General features: G+C 43.7%; 1 protein-coding gene and 1 long non-coding RNA gene across 7 annotated transcripts in view; one reads left to right on the top strand and one right to left on the bottom strand.

The window, feature by feature from the left end:
* Positions 1-25,887, top strand: part of THSD4 (thrombospondin type 1 domain containing 4) — a 546,849-nt gene that overhangs the window by 487,907 nt on the left and 33,055 nt on the right. For all 6 annotated transcript variants that reach the window (XM_070498910.1, XM_044764622.2, XM_070498902.1 and 3 more), the window contains one exon: positions 23,400-23,575. In XM_070498910.1, coding sequence (XP_070355011.1) covers positions 23,400-23,575 — 176 coding nt within the window. The remainder of the gene's footprint in view (positions 1-23,399; positions 23,576-25,887) is intronic.
* Positions 14,112-25,863, bottom strand: LOC139042176 (uncharacterized). The gene is made up of 3 exons (XR_011498547.1): positions 25,196-25,863; positions 23,371-23,456; positions 14,112-21,910 (listed from the first exon to the last, which is right to left on the bottom strand). It is a non-coding gene; the product is annotated as an uncharacterized lncRNA (long non-coding RNA).

The raw sequence follows: 25,887 nt of genomic DNA, 5'->3' as shown, positions 1-25,887 counted from the left end.
AATGAAATAGTCTGGAAATAGACTGTACATAAGAACGTAGTATATGATAAAAGGTGCATTTTATTTATTTTATTTTTCCTTTTATTGAAGTAACATTGGTTTAAAACATTATATAAATTTCAGGTGTACATCATTATATTTCGGTTTCTGTGTAGATTACATCATGTTCACCAAAGATTAATTACCATCCATCACACAACATACATCACACATCACACATGTGCCACACACATGTGCCTAATTACCACTTTCGCCCTCCTCCCTCCCCACTTCCCTCTGGTAACCACCAATCCAATCTCTGTCTCTGTGTGTCTGTTTGTTGTTGTTTTTATCTTCTACTTATGAGTGAGATCATACGGTATTTGACTTTCTCCCTCTGGTTTTACTTCACTTAGCATAATACCCTCAAGGTCCATCCATGATTGTCACAAATTACAAGATTTCATCCTTTCTTATGGCCGAGTAGCATTCCATTGTGTAAATATACCACATCTTCTTTATCCGTTCGACCCTTGATGGGCACCTAGGTTGCTTCCAAGTCTTGGCTATTGTGAATAATGCTGCAGTGAACATAGGGGTGCACATATCTTGATGCATTCATGTTTTCACATTCTTTGGATGAATACCCAGTAGTGGAATAGCTGGATCATATGGTATTTTTCTGAGGAATCTCCATACTTTTTTCCATAGTGGCTGCAAAAAGGTTCATTTTAAATAATTGAGGAAAAGTTGGACAATTCAATAATCAGCATTCTCATAATAGGTTATCATTATGGGGAAAAATAAGGTTAGATTTCTGTGTCACAATACATAATATAAAAGCTATAAATATACGAGAAGAAAATATAGGAAAATAAAACCTATAAAGATACTTGAGGAAAATATTTTTAAATCACCTGGTGTGAGAGACTTTCTAACAAGACTCTAAACTCTCTTGGCCTCTGTAAGCATTAATAAGATTTACAAATTTGATCTAATAAAAATTAGAGCCTTCTGTATGTCTAAAGATTCTATTAAAGGCAAGTGATAGACTAAAAGATAATGTTTTTGAACATATAACAAAGGGCTAATGATTAATATCCTTAACATTTGAAAAAGCTCCTATGATTCACTAAGAAAAGATAAAACAGGCAAATGATATAAGCAAGTAACTCCCAGTGGGAGAAGATGCTAGTGATCTAAAAACATATGAAAAGATATTTAACCCTATCAGTAACCAAGAAAATGCACACTGTTGCAGTACAATTTTCACCTAGCAGATTGTAGAAATTTTGAATGTTGGTAAAAATATGGTGTGAGAGAGGAGGCAAAGACAGTTAGCAACTTTCGTCATGTTAAGTTTATAATGTACCACAGTGTGCAAACCCTTGACTTAGCAATTCCACTCCTGTTTATCCTACTAAAATACTCCTTTAAGAACACAAAGACCCGTGCAAGAAAGTTTATTGCAACCAGTTTTATAAGCTGAAAAAAAATTAAATGCAATCTAACTGCCCAATGATAGGAAAGTGATTAAACGTTATATTTCCATCCTATGAAACACTCTTCAGCCATTAAAAATAATGGAGTCACTCTCCATTTAATGACATGAAATGAAGATCCTTGAAGGGAGGCTGGGCTAAAAAAAAGCTATAGTAGGTCCCATTTTTGGGTCCCATTAAAAATGCACCATATGAGGGCTGGCCCGGTGGCATAGTGGTTGAGTTTGCACACTCCACTTTGGCGGCCCAGGGTTTACAGGTTCGGATCCTGAGCACAGACCTGCACACTGCTCATCAAGCCACGCTGTGGAGTCGTCCCACATACAAAATAGAGGAAGACTGGCACAGATGTCAGCTCAGGACCAATCTTCCTCACAAAATAAATTAATTAATTTAGTTAATTAGAATAAATAAAAATGAACCATATGAAATTATATATAATTATATGTATGTCTGTGTCTGCCCAGGCACAAAAGGGTCTGGAAGGATATGCACCAAGTTGTTAAGCGTGGTCATCCTCATGGAATGAAGTGAGATTGGGGCTAAGTAGGAGAAGTAAGAACTTCCACTTCTTACTTTTAGGAAACTTAATTTTTTTTAAAGGATTACTTCTGTGATTTAAAAAAAATTCAAATTGTTCTGATGAAAAACATATGGAAAATAAAACTGCCAGAGGTAACACTCCTGTCCAGCCTATACATCAAATGTGAAAAGCATCTTCAGACCAGATGCGCCCCGCCAGGCCTCCTCCCCATCTGAGGTATTGGGAACCGACAGTCTTCAAAACCCTGACTGTCTGCAAAGCGCTCCGTGACTTTCCTCCCGGGGTCAGGCATTCCCAGTGGATCGCTGTTCAGGATCCTTCACTGAGGGCGCTGCCTCATCCCGGGCCGCCCCACCCCACAGTAACTGCAGACTGGAGTGTCCTAACAGGACCAGGGAAAAGGCAGAAGAAGGCTGCCACTGACTCTCTGGAGCTTGTCGTCATAGTAAAACTCTTTAATTGATTCATTTCACCATTTTGGATTCATTATTTTAATTAAATTTAATCTTTTAAGAGAATTTTTCACTTAAAGGGACCTTGGAGATCTTTTAGTTCACTCCTAACATTTTACGTGTGAGGAATCAGAGGCCCAGGGAAAGAACATTCACAAATTGTATTAGATTTAAGAAGCTGAATTTTGGGTCTCAGCCTCGTAAGTTTCTTGATTCTTCTGTGAGCCAACACCTGCCCCTGTGCCTCCATTTGAGAATGTCGTTGCCATCCCCCTGCCTGCCCACCTCCAGAAGGGTAACTGTACTCACCTCTCTTCATGAGAGCAAAAGTCATCAGGCAGGACCTTTTGTCATTTCTTCAAACCAAGTTCTTCTGACCTTGGGGCCTTTGCACAGGCTGTTCCCTCTTTCTGGGATGTGTTTCCCCGCTTTTCACAAGGCTGGCTCCTTTCCCACACTCGGGCACCTGCTCAGGGAGCTCTTCCCTGACCTGCGTGTCAAGTAGATCCCTCCCCCATCATTGTCCCTTTTAGCAACCGGTTTCCCTCAAAGGAGACAGACTCCATGTCTCTGTTGTGTGTCCTTAGTGCCCAGCACAGCCGGCACAGGGCACATAGGAGGTGCTCGAAAAGAGTTCCTTAAGGGAAAGAATGAGTAAATCTGACACCCACTTTTGAAAGGTTTCTGGCCCCTGCTCTTATGTGATTATCTCCTCAAGTAGTCCGTGGAATGTATATTATCATTTAATTATTCTTTTGGAAGCAAAAATTGATACAGCTTTATTTTAATTTTAAGAGAGATTGAACATATTTCCATCAGCGTATGGCATTCGCTCTCCTGTCTATTGGCGTCTTAATGTTTTACTCAGTCGTTCCTGGGTAGTGACCTGAGTCAACCAGGGGGGAACCTGTGAGGGGCTGAGAGGGGGTGGATGTCACCTAGTTCTTAAGTAGCACCAGGGACAGGGCCCTAGGGGCTCGGCGCTCTGACAGATGCCTAAAGCCAGCCTCACCCCTTGCCTCTTGCTGGTTTTTCCACAGAAGGCAGCTCATCTGGGCCTGCAGTCCAGGCAGATGGCACAAGGGAAGCGGGTCCTTGGCCATGGGCAGGGCTGGAGTGGGGGCAGGTTGTCAGCCCAGGCGTGGGGCTCAGCTGCAGGTCTAAAGGTGCCACTACGACCTGGGAGTAGATGGAGAAGTTCCAGTTCCCGGGAGCCTCCTCCATTTCTTCCTGTCAGGGCTGTCTGCCCTCCTTTCCCATGAGGGGCAAGGATCTTGGCCAATTTTAGCCAATATTTAATGAAAAACTTTACAAAGTTTTTAACATAACTTATAGTGATTTCACCCTAGGAAACCACTTTCACTCAATTTTCTTAGAGTGAAAATTGCTGTGACAAGATAAAGATAGTACATGAGGTTATGTTAAATTATATAATTCAAAGCTAAGTATTTAGTTATTATGCATTTATCCAGCAACCGCTATGACCCAGACACTCAACTCTGGAGATCCAAAGGCCACTTAGACATGGCCTCTACCTGTGACTTAAGTGATGGGACAGAGAGCACCTTGATGCAGTGAAAAGAGCAGGAGTGCTGGCGTGCAAACCCGGCTTTGACCCCAGACCCTGTTAGCTACACAAATGTGGCAGCCTTGGGCTCTCTGAGTGAGAAGTGGGTAGTGATGCCATCTTTATGGACTCTCATTTAAAGAGCTTGGCCTGGGAAGGTATAAGAAGTCCACTTTGGGTCTTCAAAACAGAAAGAAAGCAATGATATCTAGAGTAATCAGGGGGAGGGGAGATATGGAGGAGGTGGAATGTGGGCCAAGCCTTGAAGAGTGGGTAGAATTTGGAAGGGAAGAAGCAGAAGCTGAGGGGTGAAGATAATCCTAAGCCACTAAAGGGCAGCCATGGAGCTGGCAGGAGTGGAGTGAAGGGTCCCCCTGGGAAGGGGCAGGACCAGAGAGGTGGGCACGCAGGGCCAGCCAACAGCCAGGTGTCCCTCAAACTGAGTCTTCAAATACCTCTTCAACCTTCGTTTCAAGGAGAGGCTGCGCCCTGCATGAGAAGAGAGACCAATGGTGGCAGGGCCTCACTGTCCATACCCTAATTAGCAAAATTAAAACCCCAAAGATAACCAAACCCACTTTCCTGGAAGGTATCTGATTGGCCTGGATTGTTACTGAAGCTCTGCCCCGTGGTGGAAGAGGGCTCTCCTCTAACCCCAAGCCGCTTATCCAGGGCGGTCTTCTTACCATACGCAGTAGTCCCTGACAGGAGTTGAGGTAAAGAAAATTTCCTTCATCTCTTTACATTTCTGGTGAGATGTTGCTGTCCTCGAGATGTTTTAGAGCTCCGTACAGATTAGCATGCTAAGCAGCTGCCAGGCCGGCCCCTCCCTGTTCCAGCTCTCAGGGTGGGCAAGCATTCCCGCCCTTATTTCAGGATAGCGTCCAAGAGAAAATCAGAAGCTATTGCGGGCTTTTCATCAAGGGAAAAGATTTTGCATGCATTCATTCATTCAATGACTATTTCATGGTTGCCTCCTGTACACAAGGAGGATTTAAAGAAGAAAAACTACACGTAGGCTTTTCTCTCCAAGAGTGTGTGGTCAGTTCATTTAATGGGGGAGGTAAGAAGTAATCAGTGATACATTCCCAAAAGAAATATATAAAGTGTTACAGGCATCCAGAGGGGGAGACGCCACTTCTTGTGGGAGTGGGGCAGGGAGGGAGTCAGAGAAGTGTTTGGAAGGAGGCAGTAACTACCAGGAATCTTGAAGGATAAGCAGGTGTGGACATACAGACATGGTGAGGAATCCCGTCCAGAGGATCACAGAGCTGTAGAGATGGTCTTTCTAACCCCTTATTTTGCATGTGAGGAAACTGAGGCCCAGGCTGGTAAGGGGCAGGCCTGGAGACCGAGCCTTTACCTGAGTGCGGCTTCTCTCCACACAGGCCCCTCCTCACCAGGGGCAGGCCTCCCGGGCAGAGCACAGTGTGGGCAGGGGCCTGGAGGTGCGGAAGTTCTGACTGCGTATGGTGGAGTGAGGATCGCAGTTTGCTCGGAAAATAAGATTTCATAATTGGTTAGATGCCAGGCGTAAAGGAAGAGCCAGGGAAAAACAGGCGTTTCCAGCTCGATGACTGGGAGGACATCTGGGCCAGGAAGAGGGGGAAGCAGGGCTGGGAGAGAAAATGGTTTGTTTGGCTTGGGACATGTTGAACCGGAGGCGTTTATGGAATGGATCGGGGGAAGGTCTAGCAAGCCGTGGGAAACCTGGCGCTGGAGTTCAGCAAGGAGATCAGGACCGAAGCTATAAACTGGGAGTCAGCTCTCCAATGGGGAGAGTTGGGGTGTCCAAGGGATAGGGGGGAAATAGAAGCTGACCAAAGACTGTAGCAACAGCTCCCTTTGGAGGGGAGGAGGCAGAGGAGGACCTGAGGCACAGTCAGAGGTAGACCTGTCAGGGGATGCAATACCCTGGAGGGGAGGGATGGGAGAGATTCGGCGGGGAGCAGTCTAGGCCCTAGCAGAAAGGGTTAACGTGCTGCAAACATGACTCCCGAGAAAAAAGGCAGCTGGATCTGGCAACTAGAACATTACTCCTGACCTTTGCAGGTGCAAGGCAGCCAGAGTAAATGTTATTTAGGAAGTTTGACATTGAAGAGGAGGAGAGAGATTAAGAGGTGCCAGGGCTGAGGCAAGATGTGGTTTTTCTTTTCTTTTTAAGGCTAGAGTAGTCTTAAACATGTTTCTTGGAAGATGAAGAGGAACTGGCAGAGAGAGAGGGAGATAAGAGATGGAGGAGAGAAGGAATACATGATGGAGGGTGATCCTGAAGGAGGCAGGAGGGATTAAGGTTGAGGATACGGCCTGTTGACAGTTGGAATTGAAGTCTCTGAGCTGAGGTGGGAGGGCCAGGCTGGAGAGTCATACAGCGGGTGAGCACTGAAGCTGCTCGGATCAAGTCAGTCATGCAGGAAGATGAAAACAAGGGCTGAGGCTCAAACCTTGGGAGAAACCCAAAGTTCAAGGTCAAACAGGCACCAAGGAATGGACAGCTGGAAAACATAGTCATGATGTCCAGATGCCCAAGCAGTTCATTCAGTGGTACCCAGCCCTGGAGACAAGGCTGAAGGAAGATGACCAACAAGGATAATGTTTGCTTTTGAGACAGATTAGAATGATAAAGCTGAAGTCCACTAAGCCACATGTCAAATGCATGATTCCTCTGCTTGCACTGGACTTCAGCATCCAAATATTTTAATTAAACCAATATGTGAATATTGGAGATATCAAAAGAACAAGGACATTATTAATTTGAGAATCCAGGCAACTAACCATTTTATCCCTTTAAGTCATTTCTTCATTTAGTTCCAGTCTCGGTAACAAACATTCCTGAAGCTCCACGATAATGTTCTGGGATTTCAAACCGCAGTTTTGTTTTTTATCCCCTTAGAGACTTATTTCATATCTTTTGGGCCCTTTTGAAATAGGCAGTTATCAGATCAACCTTTAGCTCACTGGCCTCGGGTAGAATAGGTAATTTCCCTTCTGAATCATAGGCTTGTAAGAATTCAAGCCCAAATTCTGGTCTAGCTTCAAGCAATAAATACTGTAATTAACTTCTAACCAGGCAAGCTAACATTTTGCTTGGAGGAAGCATCGTTTTCTCAAACAAATGCCTTTCAAATAAAAATAATTTCATGCCCTCTTTTTTCAGAATGATACTTCCCAGTGCTTGGGAATAACCAGTGTGTCGTGTAAGAGTATATTCTTGGAGATTTTTTAAATCCAGTTTTCTCTGGTTTTCACATTCTGCCGTAGAAGCCTTCTAGGGGTATCCTGTTTCTAACAGTTAACTGAGTTTCCTTCCATCGGATAGTTCTATTACCCTTTTCAAATCCTCTCCAGACAGTGCACCTCCTTACTGCCTGCACCTGGGACAGACCACGCCCACTGCCCAGCCAATGCATGGCACCCTGACTTTAGTCCAGTTGGGGAAACAGGTGAAATTAAGACCCATAATAGGTCAGCAGTGGGGGTTTGAAATGAGGAAGTCCTGAGAATATTCCAGACTTGCAGCCAGAAAACTGAAGTCCAGAGTCAAAGCTGAGCTGAAAACTAAAAGAGTATATAGTGAAGGTATCAGTTGCTAGAAGAGATTTCGTTTTTTAAGTGCTAGGACAAAGGCAAATCAGAAACCAAAAGAATAAGGCATCACACCTATATGCAGGAAGGGATCCATGGGATGGATTATGAATTTTTGCCAAATGGGTTGCCGCTCTCTAACTTGGTTCTTTTTGGTTCAGCCATGCACGTGGTGACCTTTCTCCAAGGAGGTTTTTAAGTCACCACATAATCCGTCAGCATTCTAAGTGAAGGGCATGTAACGTTGCCTGAAAGCTGGCCTTATTTTCTCAACACTGTGGCAGAGCCCCTGTCCTCTGGTTACGGTGCTGCACACACACTGTGCAGAGAGCTTGGGTGGCCCTGGAACCCTGCCATGTAAAGCAGCAGCAATAACCAGAGGTTTATATTCCATGAGGTCCTGTCCCGAGCCTACCGTGGGCTGTGCAATTACGGAGGAGGTAGTGCGGCCTGGCATAAAGATTGCTAAATATGGAAGCGGGAGCCTTGCATTATCCCCCCAGCTCTGCTACTTACTAACCTCATGATTTCAGGCATGGCTCTTCTTTGTTTTAAAACTAGCTTCCTCGCCTGAATAATAGAATTGGAATAAGGACAGCCGAGGGGGAGGAGTAATTGAAATAAGGTGTGTGAATTTACTTTGCGAACTATAAAAGGTTAAGAGATGTGAGAGTGAATTGTCTACAGGTTCTACTGACTTGGTTTTCTAGTGTCATTAGGCCTTAGCCAGTAATTAGGAATTAGGAATTAGCAGCAGTACCTGCTTGGAAAAGGCTCCGCATCAAATCAACCTTGTCCTGGGACTACATAGAAATCTGCAAGATCAGGGGCCAGCCTGTGGCACAGCAGTTAAGTGCGCACATTCAGCTTGGTGGCCTGGGGTCCGCTGGTTCAGATCCCCGGTGCGGACATGCTGTGGCAGGTGTCCCGCATATAAAGTAGAGGAAGATGGGCACGGATGTTAGCTCAGGGCCAGTCTTCCTCAGCAAAAAGAGGAGGATTGGCAGCAGATGTTAGCTCAGGCCTAATCTTTCTCAAAAAAAAAAAAAAAAAACAAGAGAAAACTGCAAGATTCAAAGTGAAGCGTGGAGAAGGAGGGATATCCTAGCTCTACTCTCCTGTCGAATGATCAAATAGATCCTAGGATACTGCATTCCAGGGAAGGCACCTCACTTTACGAGAAATATAGACCACCCAGATAACATGTTGCAGGTGGAGACATCTAGAGAGCGCCAGGATTTTAATTGGAAGGAGAAAACTCTGGGAGGAAAATGAAAGCTCTCTTTGGATTTTGTGAATGTTCTTATGTGGAAGAGGGGTTTGACTTGCTGTAGGTGACTTCAGAGGAGGGTGGCCATTTCAAAGGTACAGGTCTCAGCTCATCTAAGGCAATGTTTCCAAAACTTTGCAGCAAATTAGAACCACCTAGGCAGCTTTTAAATCTCCTATTGCCCAGGCTGCATGCCGAAACAGTTAAATCAGAATCTCTGGGGGTGGGGCCCAGGCATCAGTAGTGTTACAAACTCCAGGGCGGGCCAGGGGGCGCAGCGGTTAAGTGCGCGCGTTCCACTTCGGTGGCCCGGGGTTCGCCGGTTCGGATCCCAGGTTCGGACATGGCACCACTATGGCACGCCAAGCTGTGGTAGGCGTCCCACATATAAATTAGAGGAAGATGGGCACGATGTTAGCTCAGGGCCAGGCTTCCTCAGCAAAAAGAGGAGGATTGGCAGCAGTTAGCTCAGGGCTAATCTTCCTCAAAAAATAAATAAAATTAAAACTCTCCGGGTGATTGCAATGGACAGCCCAGTTTGCGAAGCAGCGATCTGCAGAGGGACTGGTAGCATCAGAACCAAGCAGAGAAGGAGTGAGCTGCTGGAGCTGCTCAGCCCCAGGCTGGGTGTCACCTGGTGGTGATGACTTCAAGCCTTCATGGATGGTTAGACTAAAGTAGACAAGCCTCAAGTTCCTTCCCATCCTGAGAAGCTGAGTCAAAGCTCTGAGACGGAGGTTTTCACCTTTCTTTAATAATTCCGAGAACTGTTTCTTCAAATAAAATAAAACAAAGGAAGAAGGAGGTGGGTTTCCCGCTCCCCCTCGGCTCCTCAGGAACATTCTACCCTCTTCTCCGTGACGACTCCTGAGGACACTTCATGGGAATCTGGGAACTTAAGGAAAATCTCTAGGGCTCCAGGGAACACAGTTTTAAAAACCACCAACTTAAGGGAAGGAAAATAGGATTTCCACAGAAATGAATTTTGTATTCCACCATCTGTAGTTGGAATCTTGGTTATTTTGATGAATAGAGGTACAAATCCCAAACGACAGAGGCCAAGATAAGTGACCATGGACCTAAACTATTTGTTAGTTGGGAACACAAACGGCATCGGCCAGTCTGTGGTTGCCCCAGTGCCTTAGAAACTAGACCCAGGTCTATTTATGCTTATTATTTGGTGCCACACATAAGACAGAAGAGCCACCTCCCCTGGCTCACTGGGGTATTTCCAAAGGGAAGGATGCTTAACCCTTCCTGGCTGGAAGCTCCCAGGCCTTGCATTCCCGTGTTAGTGTTCAACCTGGATCGAGCTCTTCCTTCGTGGCCCACGGTGTACAGAGCAGGTGTTGAGCCCAGGTGTTCCTGTTTCCCATATCTTTTTATAATTTCATGGCACCTTCTGTGCCACACAGACACCAGTTTCTGTACATACCAATGCCGTAACTTACATCTGAGGAACAAAAGGCAGCCTAGTAGTGGGAAAAGGGATAGGAAGGGAGGAAGATAGGTTGGGTCCTGGTTCTGCTGTTGGCCACCTGTGTGACTGTAGACACGTCACCTGACTTAAAGGGAGTTCATGACACCTGCTCCCTGTTTCACAGGATTGTTGTCAGATTAAAACAAACCAGTCATATCCTTTTAAGTTATATAAAATATACATGATTACTGAAAGCAAAAATTGTAACATTGGGAGGATTTCATTTTATATAGATGTAATACATATGGCAAATATAACATACAGAGGGGAGAGTAAAAGGACCTATGTGGGTTTTTTTGGTTTTTTGGTTTTTTTAGAAAGATTAGGCCTGAGCTAACATCTGCCAATCCTCCTCTTTTTGCTGAGGAAGACTGGCCCTGAGCTAACGTCCATGCCCATCTTCCTCTACTTTTTTATATGTGGGTCACCTGCCACAGCATGGCCTGCCAAGCGGTGCCATGTCCACACCTGGGATCCAAACCGGTGAACCCCAGGCCGCCAAAGCGGAACATGCTCACTTAACCACTGCGCCACCAGGCCGGCCCCAAATTGCCTCTTTTTTAAGGACACCAGTCATATCGGCTTTAGAGCCCACCCTAATCCAGTATGATCTCATTTAACTTGATTGCTATTACAAAGACCCTATTTCTAAATAAGGTCACATTCACAGGTTCTGTATGGACATGAGTCTGGGGGAGACACTATTCAATCCAGTACAGTGTCCACATGGCTACACAAATGTAAAGCATGCGCAATTACACAGTAGTATTCATTACATTCTTCTGAGAGCTTCACAGAGTACTTTCTTGTTTTGCAGAGTGTGTGTGTGTGTGTGTGTGTGGTGTGGTTTTGATTTTGGTTTTTTTGCAGTCTAATGACCAGTGCTTTAAATCTTAGTTGACTACTTATGAGGTGATGCCAGGCCAGCAAGTGGGCTAGCATCCTCCATAGGCAGCAGCACCATCCCACCTGACTACCATGGTCTTCCTCCCTCAGACCAAGCAGGTCGCACCCCTTGCGGTTTCCCCTCTTGCTATATATGCAGGATGGTTCTTTTTTGGTGTGTTCTGATCGTGCATTGGAGTCCGCTAATGTAGGGTGCTAATACCCAGCTCCATGAGGTCACCACAGATGCTCCTTAGTGAGAACTTTTGGGGTGGAGCTGCCCCGAGGACCAGGAGGCAGAGCACGCTGAGTTCTAATCCCAGCTCTGGCATACTATTTTTGTCAGCTCCAGTTTTCCCTGTCTCTGCCAGGAGGAGGGTGCATTCTTGTGAACATATTACCGCCTTTTACCTTTATATGTGGGCCCTGAAAAAATACTGCTTTTGCTGTGGATAAGGCTCAAAGAGCAGGGCATGGACACTAAGATTAAGGTTAAGAGGTTAGAAGCAGGAGATACCAGCCCTTGAACAGGACCCCCCGGATGAGAGAGGACACTAGCATTATTTGAAAACATCTACTGAGCATCTTCTTTCAGGTACTAAATAAGACAGGGCTCCTGCCCTATGAAAAATCACAGTAGAATTTTTTTTTAAAAGCAGAGACACAAATTACCAACATTTTCCATACTTGATTGAATGCAGACAAGGGGGCTGTGTGAGGTGGTAGAAGGTAGGGTCAAATCACACAAGACCTTGACTGTGAATCAAAGGAGGGTGAGCTTTATATTTTAGGCATGGAAATTTGGAGGCAGAGGAGGGACAGGAGGAAAGCAGTATTTCAGGAAGACCAATGTAGGGTAGCGCCCAGGGAGATCCATGATCAGGCCTCTGGCATGGTCCAGGTGTGAGGCAAAGAGAATCTGGATGCAAGAGGTGACTGAGCAGAGGAGGAAAGGGGATCAACTAGGCAGCAGTTCAAAGGAGGAGATGATATGCCTGACGAGTGATTGGCTAGGGGGAAAGAAAGATAGAAAGAGCCAAAGATGATTGCCAAAACTTGAATCTGAGTAATGGGAGAATAATTTTTTTATAAAAGAGGAGGGATTAGGAAGCAGGCTCATGTAGGGTGAGAAAGATGCTGGGTTTATCTTTAGGTAAGGTGGGGGAGGGAGGCCCCGAGACGGCTGCCATGGCAGAGCGGGTGTTCTCCGTGAGCCGGAGGAGGCATGGCAGGTACTCAGGAACTGTGGTGTGAATGAACTTTTGGACTTCGTGTTCAGCAGCCAGTGTTGTCTCCAAAAACCAGATCTCAGCTGTCACTCTCCTGACCAAAAACCTTTCATGTCTCCCCAGTGCCCACAATCCAGCCTTCACAGTCCGCCCACCGTCTCCCCTTCCAGCCTCATTTCCAGGGGCTCTCAGTCCACAGCCCCCATTCTGCTCCAGCCCCTGCCCCTTTTCTAGCGCACCAGAATTTTCCCAGCCCTCCAAAGCTCAGACTCCTTCCTGTGTCTGCCTTTGTCCATGCCCTTGACCCCAATGCCATTTCCCTTCACCCTCACATTCCCCCCCCCCCCGACTTCGTCCTCTGCCTGGTGAACTGCCTGCCCCTCACCCTGCAAATTCCTGCTCAGATGCCACCTCCTCTCCGAGATCCTCTACACTCCCAGGGAAATTTTACCAGCCTCTCCATTCACGTCTATTAGCTTGTGTCTGAGCTCCAGAAGTGACGGGCTGTGTCTTATCCTTGCAGCCCCCATACTTCTTTGCCCAGTTTACTTTCTTACTTAAACCGTAGATGGGATCTGTTTCACACAACATTATTTGGGACTTAAAAACACGCAAACTTTCTTTATAGTTAGTAACAATTCAAAGGAAATTTGCAGTCAAAATAAATCACATGTTAATATTTTAAAGAATGAGAATTAGCCGTACTTAGCTATAATTTAGCAATGAAATGAGAACAAAGACTTGGTATTTCCCTTTATTGAAACCCCTCCCAACCTGTGATTATAGAGTGCCAAAGAGAAAGCCAGCCTTCTTTCTCTGAAACTCTGATTTTCAGTCCAAATGCGTTCCATCCTGTTTTAGAAAATCACACAGGTTTGATTCTATCCAAACCCAAAATGCTAAAGCAAATCTGAACTGAAAAATCACTATGTGATATGTGCATATATTTGCTCAAGAGAAACCATAATTTGCACACTTTATCAAACTAGACCTGGATCTACCTGAAAAGAAAGGCTTACACTTCTTTTGAAAAGAATTTTTATGCATCACTACATGTGTTTACCATTTTGGTCAGGAGGAATGACCAAACGACATTTTTGAGACTGGAATTCTTAAACAGTAGTATCCAGATATCAGCAAGACTTTAAGGAGTCTCCACAAATCTCTTATCTGAAGTCCAAGGTTAAAATAAGATAGGTCAGAACAAGACAGCTCATAATTTACTTCTATTCAACAAGCATTTATTAAGTGCCAACCAAGAGCCAAGTAGCAAGGCAAAAATGTATGCCGCAGTATCTGCCATTAAAGCAGTCACCTTCTAGCAAGGGAGGCCGGTATATAAATATATAATAGAGTATAGAGAAATAAACTTAATAACAGAATCCAGCCATAATATACACATATTTATGTACAGATGATACTTCTTTCTACCACCAGCAAAGTTAGACTCTAAGCCTTCTTCATATTCTGAACCTCTTCAGGCCTTTGGCAGTTTTATAGAGCATGCCAGTGATAAGATGTATTGTGTGGTCTGTGTACATGGCCTTCCTTTAGCGTGTTTAGACATATCAACAGAAGTTCAAAGCATATTAAAGACTACTAGGGCTTTGTCTGAATTTCTTGTTTGATTATACATGTTGTTTAGTCAAATTATGTATTTCCAGCAGTTATCTCTTAAACGTAAGCTTGAAGCTCTTGAAAAACAGATGTGGAACGACAAGAGAGGTGATTGAGGATGCGGGAATCCATGGCAGCAACTTCTGCCAGCTTTGGAAATTCTGTTATCTAGTCCAGCCCTTGCTGTACGTTCGTCTTACCTGGGAGCTTGGAAACCACTCAATGCCCAGGCTGCACCCCAACCACCGAAATCCAGGTCTCTGGGGAGGTAGGATGCAGGCATGAGGATTTGAGGGAAAAGAAGTCAACTTGTGTTTTTAAAAGCTTTTTATTTGAAAATAATTTGAAATTCATAAAATGCTGCAGAAATAGAAATAATACAAGAGTTCCTGTATTCTCTTTATACAGAGTCACCTATATTTTTTTTCCTTTCAACCCTTTGAGGGTCAGTTATGTATATCATAGTTCTTCACCCGTAAATCCCTCAGTTTCAGTGAGTATTTCCTAAGAATAGGAATATTCTCTTATTATAGCTAGCAAGCTCACACATTTACATTGATACAATACTTAAAAGTATTTAATTTACTGTCCATATTCCAGTTTTGTCAGTTGTCTCTCATGATATTGACATTTTTGAAGGATAGAGTCCCCCCCTTTTTAAAAAATATAATATTCCTCATTGATGAAATTATGTGCTTTTGGCCAGAAGACTGTGTAGGTGATGGTGTGTCCTTTTCAAGGCGCCACATCAGGAGGTATACAAGGTCCACTTTTTCTCACTGGTGATGCTAATTTTGATCACCTGGTAAAGTGTTGCCCAGTTTCTTCCCTGGATAATTTTCTTTCTTTTTCTCATTTGCAACTAATAAGTAGTCTGAAGAGTCAATAAGACCAAAGGAATATCCTGCCCCACATCAAAATTTCCCCCAATGTTTAGTGTCGATTGCTGATTCTTGCCCAATCCAGTCTTTACCATGATGATTGCAAAATGATTTTCACCTCCAGCACTCCCTCCATATTCATCAGTGGGCCCTCGAAATCTCTCATTGGCAAGAACTCTCCCTTCTCCCCCATGTATTTATCTATATACTTGTTATTGGTATGAACTCATGAATTTTCTTTTTTCCAATCATTTATAATTCATTACTGTACTTCTTTGGATGCTCAAAGTGCCCCAGATTGGGTGAGTAGGAAGCATATGTGACATGTCCCCGTCGTTTTTGTGAACACTTCCTTGCTTCCAGGCTTATCTTGTACCTACCCTGGCCTGTCCCTGGAACTAGTCACTTCTCCAGAAAATGGTGCCTTTTAATGTGAAACGGTATTCGAGACTAAGGTGCTAGGTAGGCTGATGGGTAGTGGGGGTGTTTTTGCTTCTTAGCCGTCTTAACAGAGAGAGCTAGGAAACATATGCATGTATATATACATATGCGTATACATACATAAGCATATGCACACTCCCATAAATATACATGTATACATGTTCATATAAACATGTACAGAGACATCCATATACATAATTTCAAGATCATGAATTCACACTATCTCAAATTCAAGTCCATCCCACAGAGTTCTGTTTTGCCTTCCCCCATCCCATATTTGTATATCTCCTTTTCCACAGTGAGATCCCTGGCTCCCAACAACATCAGCTCCAGGGTTCAACCACTTTGGAAAAATGTTTGGCAGCCCCTACTACAACTGAACATAGATATACCTGTAGCCCCGCAATGCAACTTGTGGGTATATCCCCAACAGAAATGAGGACTTACGTCCACCAAAAACATACGAGAATGTTTATATGGCAGCTTTACTCATAAGAGCCCCAAACTGGAAACAACTCAAAAGTCAATCAGGGGCTGGCCCAGTGGCCGAGTGGTTAAGTTCGCGCACTCCTCTTCAGTGGCCCGGGGTTTCGCTGGTTCGGATCCTGGGCACAGACCTAGCACCGCTCGTCAGGCCACGCTGAGGGGGCGTCCCATAAAGCTCAACTAGAATGATCTACAACCAGAATATACAACTGTGTACTGGGGAGCTTCGGGGGGAAGGAGAGAGAAGAAAAAAAATTAAAAGATTGGCAACAGATGTTAGCTCAGGTGCCAACCTTTTAAAAAAAAGTCAATCAATAAAAGAAAAAGTAAATAAATCGTGGTATATTCATATAATGTAATACTAAATTGCTATGAAAAAGAATGAACTACTGATAAATGCAGCAATGTGGATGAATCTTATGGACCTAAAGTTAGGTAAAAGATATCCAACACAAAGAGTACATACAGCATTATTCCATTTATATGAAATTTAAGAAGCATCAAAACTATAGTGCTAGACAGCACAGTAGTGGTAATCCTTGAGGCTTGTGGGGACAAGGGTAATGACTTTGAGGGGGCAGGAAGGAGCCTTTTGGGGGGCTGGAATGGTCTATATCTTTATTCAAGTAGTAGTAACACAGGTATAATACAAATATAAAATCATCAAGCTATAAACTTATGATTTCAATACTTTACTATATATGTTACATCCTAGTTTAAAAAAAAGAAAAAGAAAATTAAAGCAGCTACAGATTGGGCTGCCAGTGCAATTAACTCATCTGAAATGACTTAATCAGGCCAACTTCACATGTGCTCAGGAAATAACAACTACTGCACATCAGAACGTAATCACGTGCTTGGCAGCTACTGCTTTTCTGTTGTAAGACACATCCAGTGTCAGTAATGGGAAAAACCAGGCATCCTAGTATTTAACGGTACAGTGTGTGGGCTTACTCGGTGTCTTGATATAATTTCCTATTGAGTTGAATTAGATTCTTCCCCCCACAGGGGTTAGCCTCAGTCTAAACCCTTGATGGCTTAGGCTTTGCGTATAAAGACACACAGTTATAGGCATCCTCTAGGACTGATTGCTGATAACTCGAAATCCATGGGAAAGTGGGCTCTGGGAATCCTAACTGCTCACAGGCAGGGCAGGAGGGTGTTATGAGAGCTTCAGTAGTAGGGCGGAATGAAGGCCACAACCCCCAGACTGGCCCTTTTGCCTCTCTGCTCTCAGTGTCTGCCCTGTTGCCCAGGCAGCGCCAGAACATGAGAAGTGAAACCGTTCCTCCCGTGATTGAGAAGGCTTCTCTTTCTATCAGGACTCAAAAATAAGATGAGGGAAGGTGTCCTGCAGTGGGTCTCCAACTTTAAATGCACCACAACCACCTGGAGAGCTTGTTAAACCCAAATGCTGGACCCTACCCCAGAGTTTCTGATTCAGCCAGCTGAACCTACACATCTAGCCAGATTCCAGCAGATTTAGATGCTGCTGGTCCAAGGACCACACTTTAAGAACTGCTGGTGTCTGGAAAGAATATGGAATCAGAGCATCAAAGTTCAAGTCCTGTACTTGAATAGTCTGTGACCTTGAGCAAGCACCTTAATCTCTCTCAGCCTATTTCCTCATCTATATGAGAAAGGTAATATGTCTCCTACTTGCCTTATAAGATTGGTATTTATATTATGTGAGTTCCTTTGTGTTTTGAAAACCATAAAGCGTTAGACCAAGATTCTTCACCTTTTTGTGCCATGGACTCTTTTGGCCGTCTGTGGATACCTTCTCAGAACATCATTTTTAAATCCATAAAATAATATACAGAAGAGTACAAAGGAAACTAATTATACTGAAATGTAATTATCAAAATATTTTTAGAAAACGAAGTGGCAATATAGTAACGTGCTTCTTTAACACTAAAATAGGTGATGTCATGGAGGGTTTAATAACCATTGTAATTTCAAAATAGTGATGAGTTTTTAAAGAGTATTTCAAAATATCTGTGACATCTGTAATGTCATATGAGTCTGTATGTGATTTCTGTCGACGACAAAGGCGCTGTCCTGCTAACACTCTTGTGAGTTGTTGCCTACATCGATAATGGAAGGAATGCTAGCATAGACATGCAACTGACAGCCCCCCCAAGGTGGTAGCATGAAGTGAATAGTTGTGTTCCAGTTTCAGGGTATGCAGATTAGCTCACATATTCTGAGTTTCACTTGTTTGTGCCCACATGTGGGCATCCGTGGGAGCTCACAGATAGACTGCAGGGCTGCAGGCCTCCAGCTAGCATTGTTATGGTGGCCAGTGATGTCTGACCCCTTTGCCCTGGAGTTTGTGTGCTACACTTCCAAGAAAGCTTCTGAGAACTGCGGAAACATTAAGAAGCTTGGAATTTTGCTAGTAGAAGGAATTTAACCTTCATTTTCCAAAGGAAGAAACAGACATCTAGATGACAGTGAATCTGTTTGCTTTAAGGAAGCTGCCTTCTTTATTCGGTTGTGGGAGCAAAGTGGTTGGGTCGTCAACAACGGGAATTAAGATTGTGGGGTAAAGTGTATGAGAAGCAGGGCTTGGATAGGTAAGCATTTCCTATATGAATCTTGGAGAAGGGCATCGTTGGTGCAGATAGTTTAGGCCAAATACATATGTTCAGTATTGACAACTAAAACTGGAATAAAACCCAGATGTCAAATGAGAGTAGAGATTTCCTCATATTGACACAGCAGTGAGGTTGCCTTTCAAACAGGCTTTGCCCAAGCTTGACGTTCAGTGAACACACCCACTAGCAAGAGCCATGAGTCACCTGCACCTTTTTGTGGGGTAGTTCTGGACACCATTAATAGCCGTGGAATTGCTTACAGGCACATAAATTGTAGATGCAACTGTTTTTGATATGCAAGGCCAGGTGGGGGCTAGTTTCAGAGCTGTTTCAGAGGCTAACTCATGGGCACATGGAGTAAGGACCATGTCTGCTAAAGATCTGATATGGCTTCTTTTTATGCTTTGCTATTATCCAGTTAAAGATTCACCCAAACCTTTAGACGGGGTGCGTGGGTAACAGCAGTGGATGGTAAAAAGAGGCAGGGCCCCAAGGTTCTATTTCCTGGGAGGCCCCTGCAGCTCTCTGCTATGCAGTATTCCAAAGGGCTCTTTTATGGACTTTTTGGTTTCCAGATAATAATCTCTTCTACAAAATTGCCATTAAGAGCAATAAAACTTTAGCCAGAACGTACCTCAATTCTGAGCTCTTGATGCTCTGAATGAGATTTTAGGAGAAGATATAGCAAGGGGAAAATACATATATCCTTCAGGGATTTCTGCTTGTACCATGACATTTATAGTAATTAAAAATTTTAAAACTTTAAAGAAAGTAATTTGTGCATATGGTAAAACAAATTTTAAATCATGGTAAAAAGATGTAAAATGGGAAATAAATATCTCCCTTCTCATCTCCCATCCCAACCTAAACCCCCAGTTCTTGTCCCCAAATGTTAACAGTTTTATGGCTGTCTTTCTCTAAAAAGTTTTCTGCACGTGCCTACATGTTTTATGTATATGCTTTTGTTTAAAAGTATGCACAAATGAGATCATACCAAACACTACTGTTCTGCATTTTTGTTTCATTTAAAAATGTATCATGGAGTTCTTCCCATGCCCACACACACAGTCCTATCCCATTGTTTTTAAGGCCACATGGTTTCCCCATTGCATGGATATCCAGTGTGAAAAATCACTTAAGCAATCCTCTACTAATGGACATTTAGGTTGTGGTTTGTTTTTTTTTTTTAAAGATTGGCACCTGAGTTATATATTCTAGTTGTCAGTCCTTCTGGTTGTGCTATGTGGGACGCCGCCTCAGCACCCAGGATCTGAACCAACAAAACCCTAGGCCGCCAAAGCTGAGCACGTGCACCTAACCACTCCCTCATGGGGCTGGCCCCCATTTAGTTTGTTTTTAGTTTTTCTCTATTTAAAAAAAGTTCTCCAGAGAATGTCCTTGTTACAAACACTTCTATATATGTAGAGAAGTAGTTTCCTAAAAGTAGAATTCTTGAGTCAAGTATATGGGCACTTAAAGTTTTAACAATGTAACAAAATTGCTCTCCAATATGGTTTAATTGGTTTACATTCCCACCAACAATGTTATGGGTGCTTGCTTTCTCACAAATCTGTCAATACTGGCAGTTATCACATTTTTTTAAATGTTTGACAATCTAATGGGTCAAGAACATCCCATGGTGGTTTTGATTTGCATTTCTTAAATCCTAAGTAAGGTAGAGTATCTTTTCATTGACTTATAGAATACTCATACTTGGTTGTCTGTGAATTGCCTGTTTATCATTCTTTGCCTATCTTTCTTTTGAGCTGCTTGCCTGTTTCTCCTACCTATTTCTGCATTCAGCAAACATTAAGTTCCTACTGTGTGGTGAACACTAGGCTGGGCACCTGTGCCATAAGGGTGAGGAAACACCAGTGTCTTTGCCCTTTGGGAGCCTCCGGTGCAGTGGGAGACACACCTCAATCAGATCATGCTCCCAATGGGGGTGTGTACAGACAGAGTTAGTACCTTGAAGGAGAGGCTCTTGTATCTCTGAGAGCATGTGAGTGAAGAGACAGGCGGGAATGGGGGTGGGAGGAGACCGCCCCGAGGAGCTGTTGTCTAAAGAACGATTAGGATTTGGGGTTGGGGGAGCATTTCTGGAAAAAGGAACAGCATGGTGGAGGGACTGCGATGTATGAGATGAGCTAAAAGAAGGCCAAGGAACAGAGCAGAGAGAGAAGGACAGTGACTTAGGGTGAGGCTGAATTATGTCACCTGGGGCCTTGGCCCCACTAATGATGTGGAGTTTTTTCTCTTAGAGACATAGAAAGCCATTGAAGGATTTTGAGCTCTAGTTGGTGATCAAATCTGAAAAGATAACTCAGGCTGAAAAGGGAAAGAGGAAGACCAATAGTAAGGTTTTTGAGTGAATCCAGATGAGATTTGCTGGTAGCTTGACCCTGGATTAAGGCAGTGGACATGAAGAGAAGCAGGTAGGTTCAAGAAATATGGAGAAAGTCAAATAAAATGTGATGATAAATTAGATATAGGGGATAAGGAAGGGAGGAGGTGTCCAGGATGATCCCTAGGTTTCTAATTAGATGGATGGTGGTGCCATTTGCTGAAATTAGAAACTGGAAGAGGTCAAGGATGAGTTCAATCTTAGACAACATATCTGAGTGAAGCTGTCAAGTAAGCAATTAGATATAAAAGTCTGGGACCAAAGGAAAAGTCTGAAATGGAAACATAAATTTGGAAGTCACTGGAATATAGTAGTTAAAGTCATGGGCATAGATCAAATTGCTTATGAAAGGAGTACAGCACCCAAAGCGGGTCTACTCTTAATCCTTAAGGAACACTAATATTGAATGGCCAAATAGAGAAAGATGAGACAGAAAAGAAAGAACAGATGAGCAGCCCAAGAACAGGAGGAAGCAAGCCGAGTGTGGTGTCCCAGAAAGCAGTGAAGGAATGTCTCAAATAAGATGGAGTGGTCAGTAGTGCCAAATGCTGCTGAGACGTCTAGTAAGAGGAGGCCTGGGAAATGCCCATTGGATTTAGCACCATGAAGGTGTTGGTGACATTAATTTGAATTGTTTCAATGGAATGATAGGGGCAGGAGTCAGATGGGAGATGGCTGAGACATGAAGGAGAAGTGAGGAAATGGTGACACTGTAGGGACCACTGTCAAGAAGTGTGGGTTTTGATAGAAAACAGCCCCAAACCTGTTCTTCTCAGTTCTTCTACTCTTGACCCATCTTTGCCACTCAATAATTTGAATTGATTTTATAATTGTGTAGTCACTCTTCCACAGCTGTGGTCTCCCAGTAGCCGTGGCAACCAGCGAAGCAGGCATAGAGTCTGCAGGGAGGCCAGCCTCGAAATTGAAGGCTCTTCTACCCCTTCGAGCAGCTTCTGACTCCATTGTAGAAACAATGCTGGAAATGGGTCTAAGAAACAAAAAGTCCTTATGTTTTAGAGACATCTCCTGAAAAATGTAAAGCTAAATAGGGCCTGGGATTTTCACAGTGAAACAAGATAAGCCATGAGTTGATAATTGTTGAAGCTGGGTGATGGGTACATAGAGGTTTATTATAATGTTATCACTACTCTTATTTATGTATACATTTTTCCATGATGCATTATAAAAAATTAAATTTAGAAACTCTCTTAAGTGAAAGCACAAAGAGCCAATGATCATCACAGGCCCACTATGCACATGGCGCTTACAACAGGATCTCCTTTAAACCCAGCCTGCCATTGGCTTGTGGGTTTCAAAGTGCCACACGTCTAAGGGAAGAAAATCATCTCTCACATGCTGTCCTTTCTTCTCTCATTAACTCTGACTCCTTGCCCCTCCTCCTTTCTTACCTCCCTCCTGAGAGTGGACTCCAAATCATAGTTCTGTCACTTACCGTCTTCATGAACTTGAACAAGCTCCCTCTGGCCCCTGAACCACTCTCTGAAAGATGGGTATAGGCATCTGCTTAGCAATGTTGTGAGGACTAATTTTGACAGTGTATGTGGAAGTATTTAACATAACAGCCTCAAAAGCCCACAGAAATCAGGAAGGTAATATAAATAAATGAAGGTGACCAGGTAGGAGAAAATCATGTGATGCTCTTGGCCTATCTTTAGCTTTGCCACTTGTAGTAGACATACACATAGGAAGAATTGTAAGAAAAAATTTATTCCATAAGAAAAATAACAGTGCAAGCATGGTCATAAATGAACTAAATAATCCATATTCATCAATCAATGGCTAATAAAGAAAGACTTAGCCTCAGTGTTGGGGGGTAATAGGGAGTGATGGGGATTAGGGCAAAACAGGGCTTGCAGGCCGCATCTAAAAAGGGGCATTCCCCCAACAGCTCCAACTGATCACTGTCTTGAGGGAATGGAGCCAATGTTAACATGTCTTCTTGTTTTACAAGAGAAGATAGAACTCTAAATTTTTTTGTGAAAATTCCCAATTCTTGAATTTAGGTTCAATTATTTTTTTAAAAAAATAGTACAAAGGCCAAACTAAGCCCATCTGTGGGCCAAAACCAGCTCATGAACTGCCAGTATGCAAGCTCTCACCTAGATAATGGAATACAACAGTTTCCCTTCCCTCTCCCTTTTATCTGCCTCCTCAACTTTCTCCTTTCTCCCTGGTTTTCCACTTTTCTTCTCTCCTAACCACTCCCATCCTTCATTTCTCTACCAAGCCCAAATGAAAGGTATTGAAGTGGGTTGAAGAAGTGATTAAGCTCAAAGAGATGTGATCTAGATGCCTTGTCCTGCCCCAGGGCGTAGAGCAGTCCCTGGCACGTAGTGGATCCTAACCAGAAATGTGATGAATGAATAAGCCTGCACCTGGGGTGGGGGGGGGGGGCAGTTCCATTTCTTGTGTACACTCAGGGCTTACCCAAGCCACTGTCTCATTTTTCTCAACAGCCTTGCGAAGTCGTTCTGGCCGCTCCATCATCAACGGGAACTGGGCAATTGACCGGCCTGGAAAATATGAGGGTGGAGGAACGATGTTCACCTACAAGCGTCCAAATGAGATCTCGAGCACTGCTGGAGAGTCCTTTTTGGCCGAAGGTCCCACTAATGAGATCTTGGATGTCTATGTGAGTTTGGATGTTTCTGGACTGTTCTCTGGATTTTCTATCTTGTTGCTTCTAAGGGCCACACTTAGAACAAATAAGCGACACATCATTGCCCATCCTCAGTAAAACCATTTGAGTGAGCCTTTTGAGGGGCCCTTAAATGCTTGGTGTTCGTCTTTGCCATTCACCTCCAAATGTACCTGGCTCATAGAAAACTCTACCAGATGCTTATTATACTCAGAGTTTATTGACTCAGTAAAACCAATTTTACTTGTTGAACCAAATCAGAGGCAAAACATATCCTTTATTTCATGAGCACTGGATCTCCTCCAAGCACTTTCCTCCTAATGCTAATTTGGCATGTTTTCTTTTTATGGCAAAAGAAAGCATCTGCCTAAAGCAAGACAAGACCACTGCAGTTCCCAGCTCTCTTCAAATTCTATTAAAGCAAATGAAGAAACTAGAGCTCCAGAGTACTCCAGATGACACAGAACCAATACAGAGATTTACTAGAAGCTCCCTGCTTCACAGAGGACAGAACTTTGATTTATTTGACGAGAAACTAAATTTCCCATGAGTTAAAAATGGTCCTTATTTTTAAAAGAAACAACTAGAATCCAGTCTTCTTAAAAAGTTCAGGAAACAAAAGTTGACAAGAAATAAAAGCTCGAAATCACATATTGATAAAAAGAATGAGCTCACCCATAGACGTATATTCTCTTACCATCTCCAAAGCCACGCTAGTCTACGTGATATTTGCTATGTTAGAGTTTTATAAATATTGTAAATATTAACTGTTCATTCCTCTTGGGCCTAGTGGCTCGTGGACTAAAAACTATAAAGCAAGCCTTGTTATAATTTTGAATATTTTTTTAGACTGTCCAGTTGGTTGCTGGACTCAGGGTAAGTTTCAAATGGCATCGGGAGTAAAAACCCAGGTTGTTAAGGCCCACGTGGGTGGTCTAGGATGTGGTGGCCAACAATAATTTCATAAATAGGACAAGGTTTGCACTGGCAGAATGCTTGTGCAGAAGAGGCACAGAAGAGGGAGAGAGGGTTTCCAGCCTCAGACCGACTGTCAGATTGTGTGAAAAGAGAAGTGAGAGGGTTAGGGGTAGAAAGTGGGACCCTGAGGTCACACCACCACGTCCCTTGAGGGCATGACAGTTCTGGCTGTAAGGAGCCCAGTGGTTCTCATGTCTGCGTTCCATCAGGTGATTTATAGAATGGAAGCCCCATTTCCCAAGCAGGGAGGGAGTAACAGATGATGGTGTCAGTGGAAAGAATAGACACTCTCATGAACCAAACAGGACCCACCTGTGCAGGAGTGACTCAGAGACACTTGTAGTCCAAAGGACCTAAGAGATCAGCTGTGATTCTAACCTCCTCCTTCTCCAGATGAAGAAATCAAAAACTGTGAGATGAAGGGACTTGCTCCAGGTTACACAGCTAGCCACCAGGAGAGCCCCTTATAAAGCAGTAGAGACAGAAATATGCAACGTGACAGTGTCTCCTTGCCTGGCTCATATTTAACTGCAGATTCTCATTCTGCTGCTCCATTTAGCCCACCACCCCACTTCCCACCACGAAAGCCCTGGAACAAAGGATTTTGTGCTCCAAAACCAAGAGGGAGGGACTTACTCTGCTGTACCAGGCTGATTTATTTTGTGTTCAGGTCCCAGTGTTCACTTGCTGGCTTCCACAGTGCTGTGCAGTGTTTGTCATCGGTCCCCGAGAGAGTAGGACCCAAGGAGACTTACTTCCCTTATACCTATTTTCCTCACCCCACCTCTTTGTCGTTCTGGAGCTTTCCATGGATGAGAGCGATGGGACCCGGGGAGTCAAGGAGGGAGCAGGCCAGGGCAGACCTTCCCTGAGCCAGCCTGGTGGGAGGAGCCTAAAGAATCCTGGGCTGGTTGTGCATGACTCTATCTCGCCACCTCGTGTTCAGACGGGTTCTCAGTAGTGTAAACAGGAATCTGGGACGTTTTGAGAGCACTGAGCAAAATCTAAGCCATGGGAGGGGATGGTTGCGAACCAACAGAAAGGTTCTGGTACCACTGCTCTTATCTTCCTATTTGGAATATATGAAATCTTGACTTCCAGCCTAGTTGTCTGCTGAGTCTTTCAAAGGCTAAGTTCCTCATTCTTCAAAAGCAAATAAGGAAAAGCCATCTAGAAATAGCTTTCATCTAATCTGTCACGGGACTACTATTAGGATATGAGTCAAACCCACTCATTTATAGATAGTGCCATGTATACCATTGAAACAAGAGCCAGCAGGAAAGAGCTGTGCATGCGTGCTAGTGCAGTGACCGTGACCTTTGTGTTGT

This window comes from Equus asinus, chromosome 2 (genome assembly GCF_041296235.1).
Source record: "Equus asinus isolate D_3611 breed Donkey chromosome 2, EquAss-T2T_v2, whole genome shotgun sequence".
Lineage (NCBI taxonomy): Eukaryota > Metazoa > Chordata > Mammalia > Perissodactyla > Equidae > Equus > Equus asinus.
The sequence above is the reverse complement of the archived record's forward strand: the minus strand, read 5'-3'. Positions and strand labels throughout refer to the sequence as shown.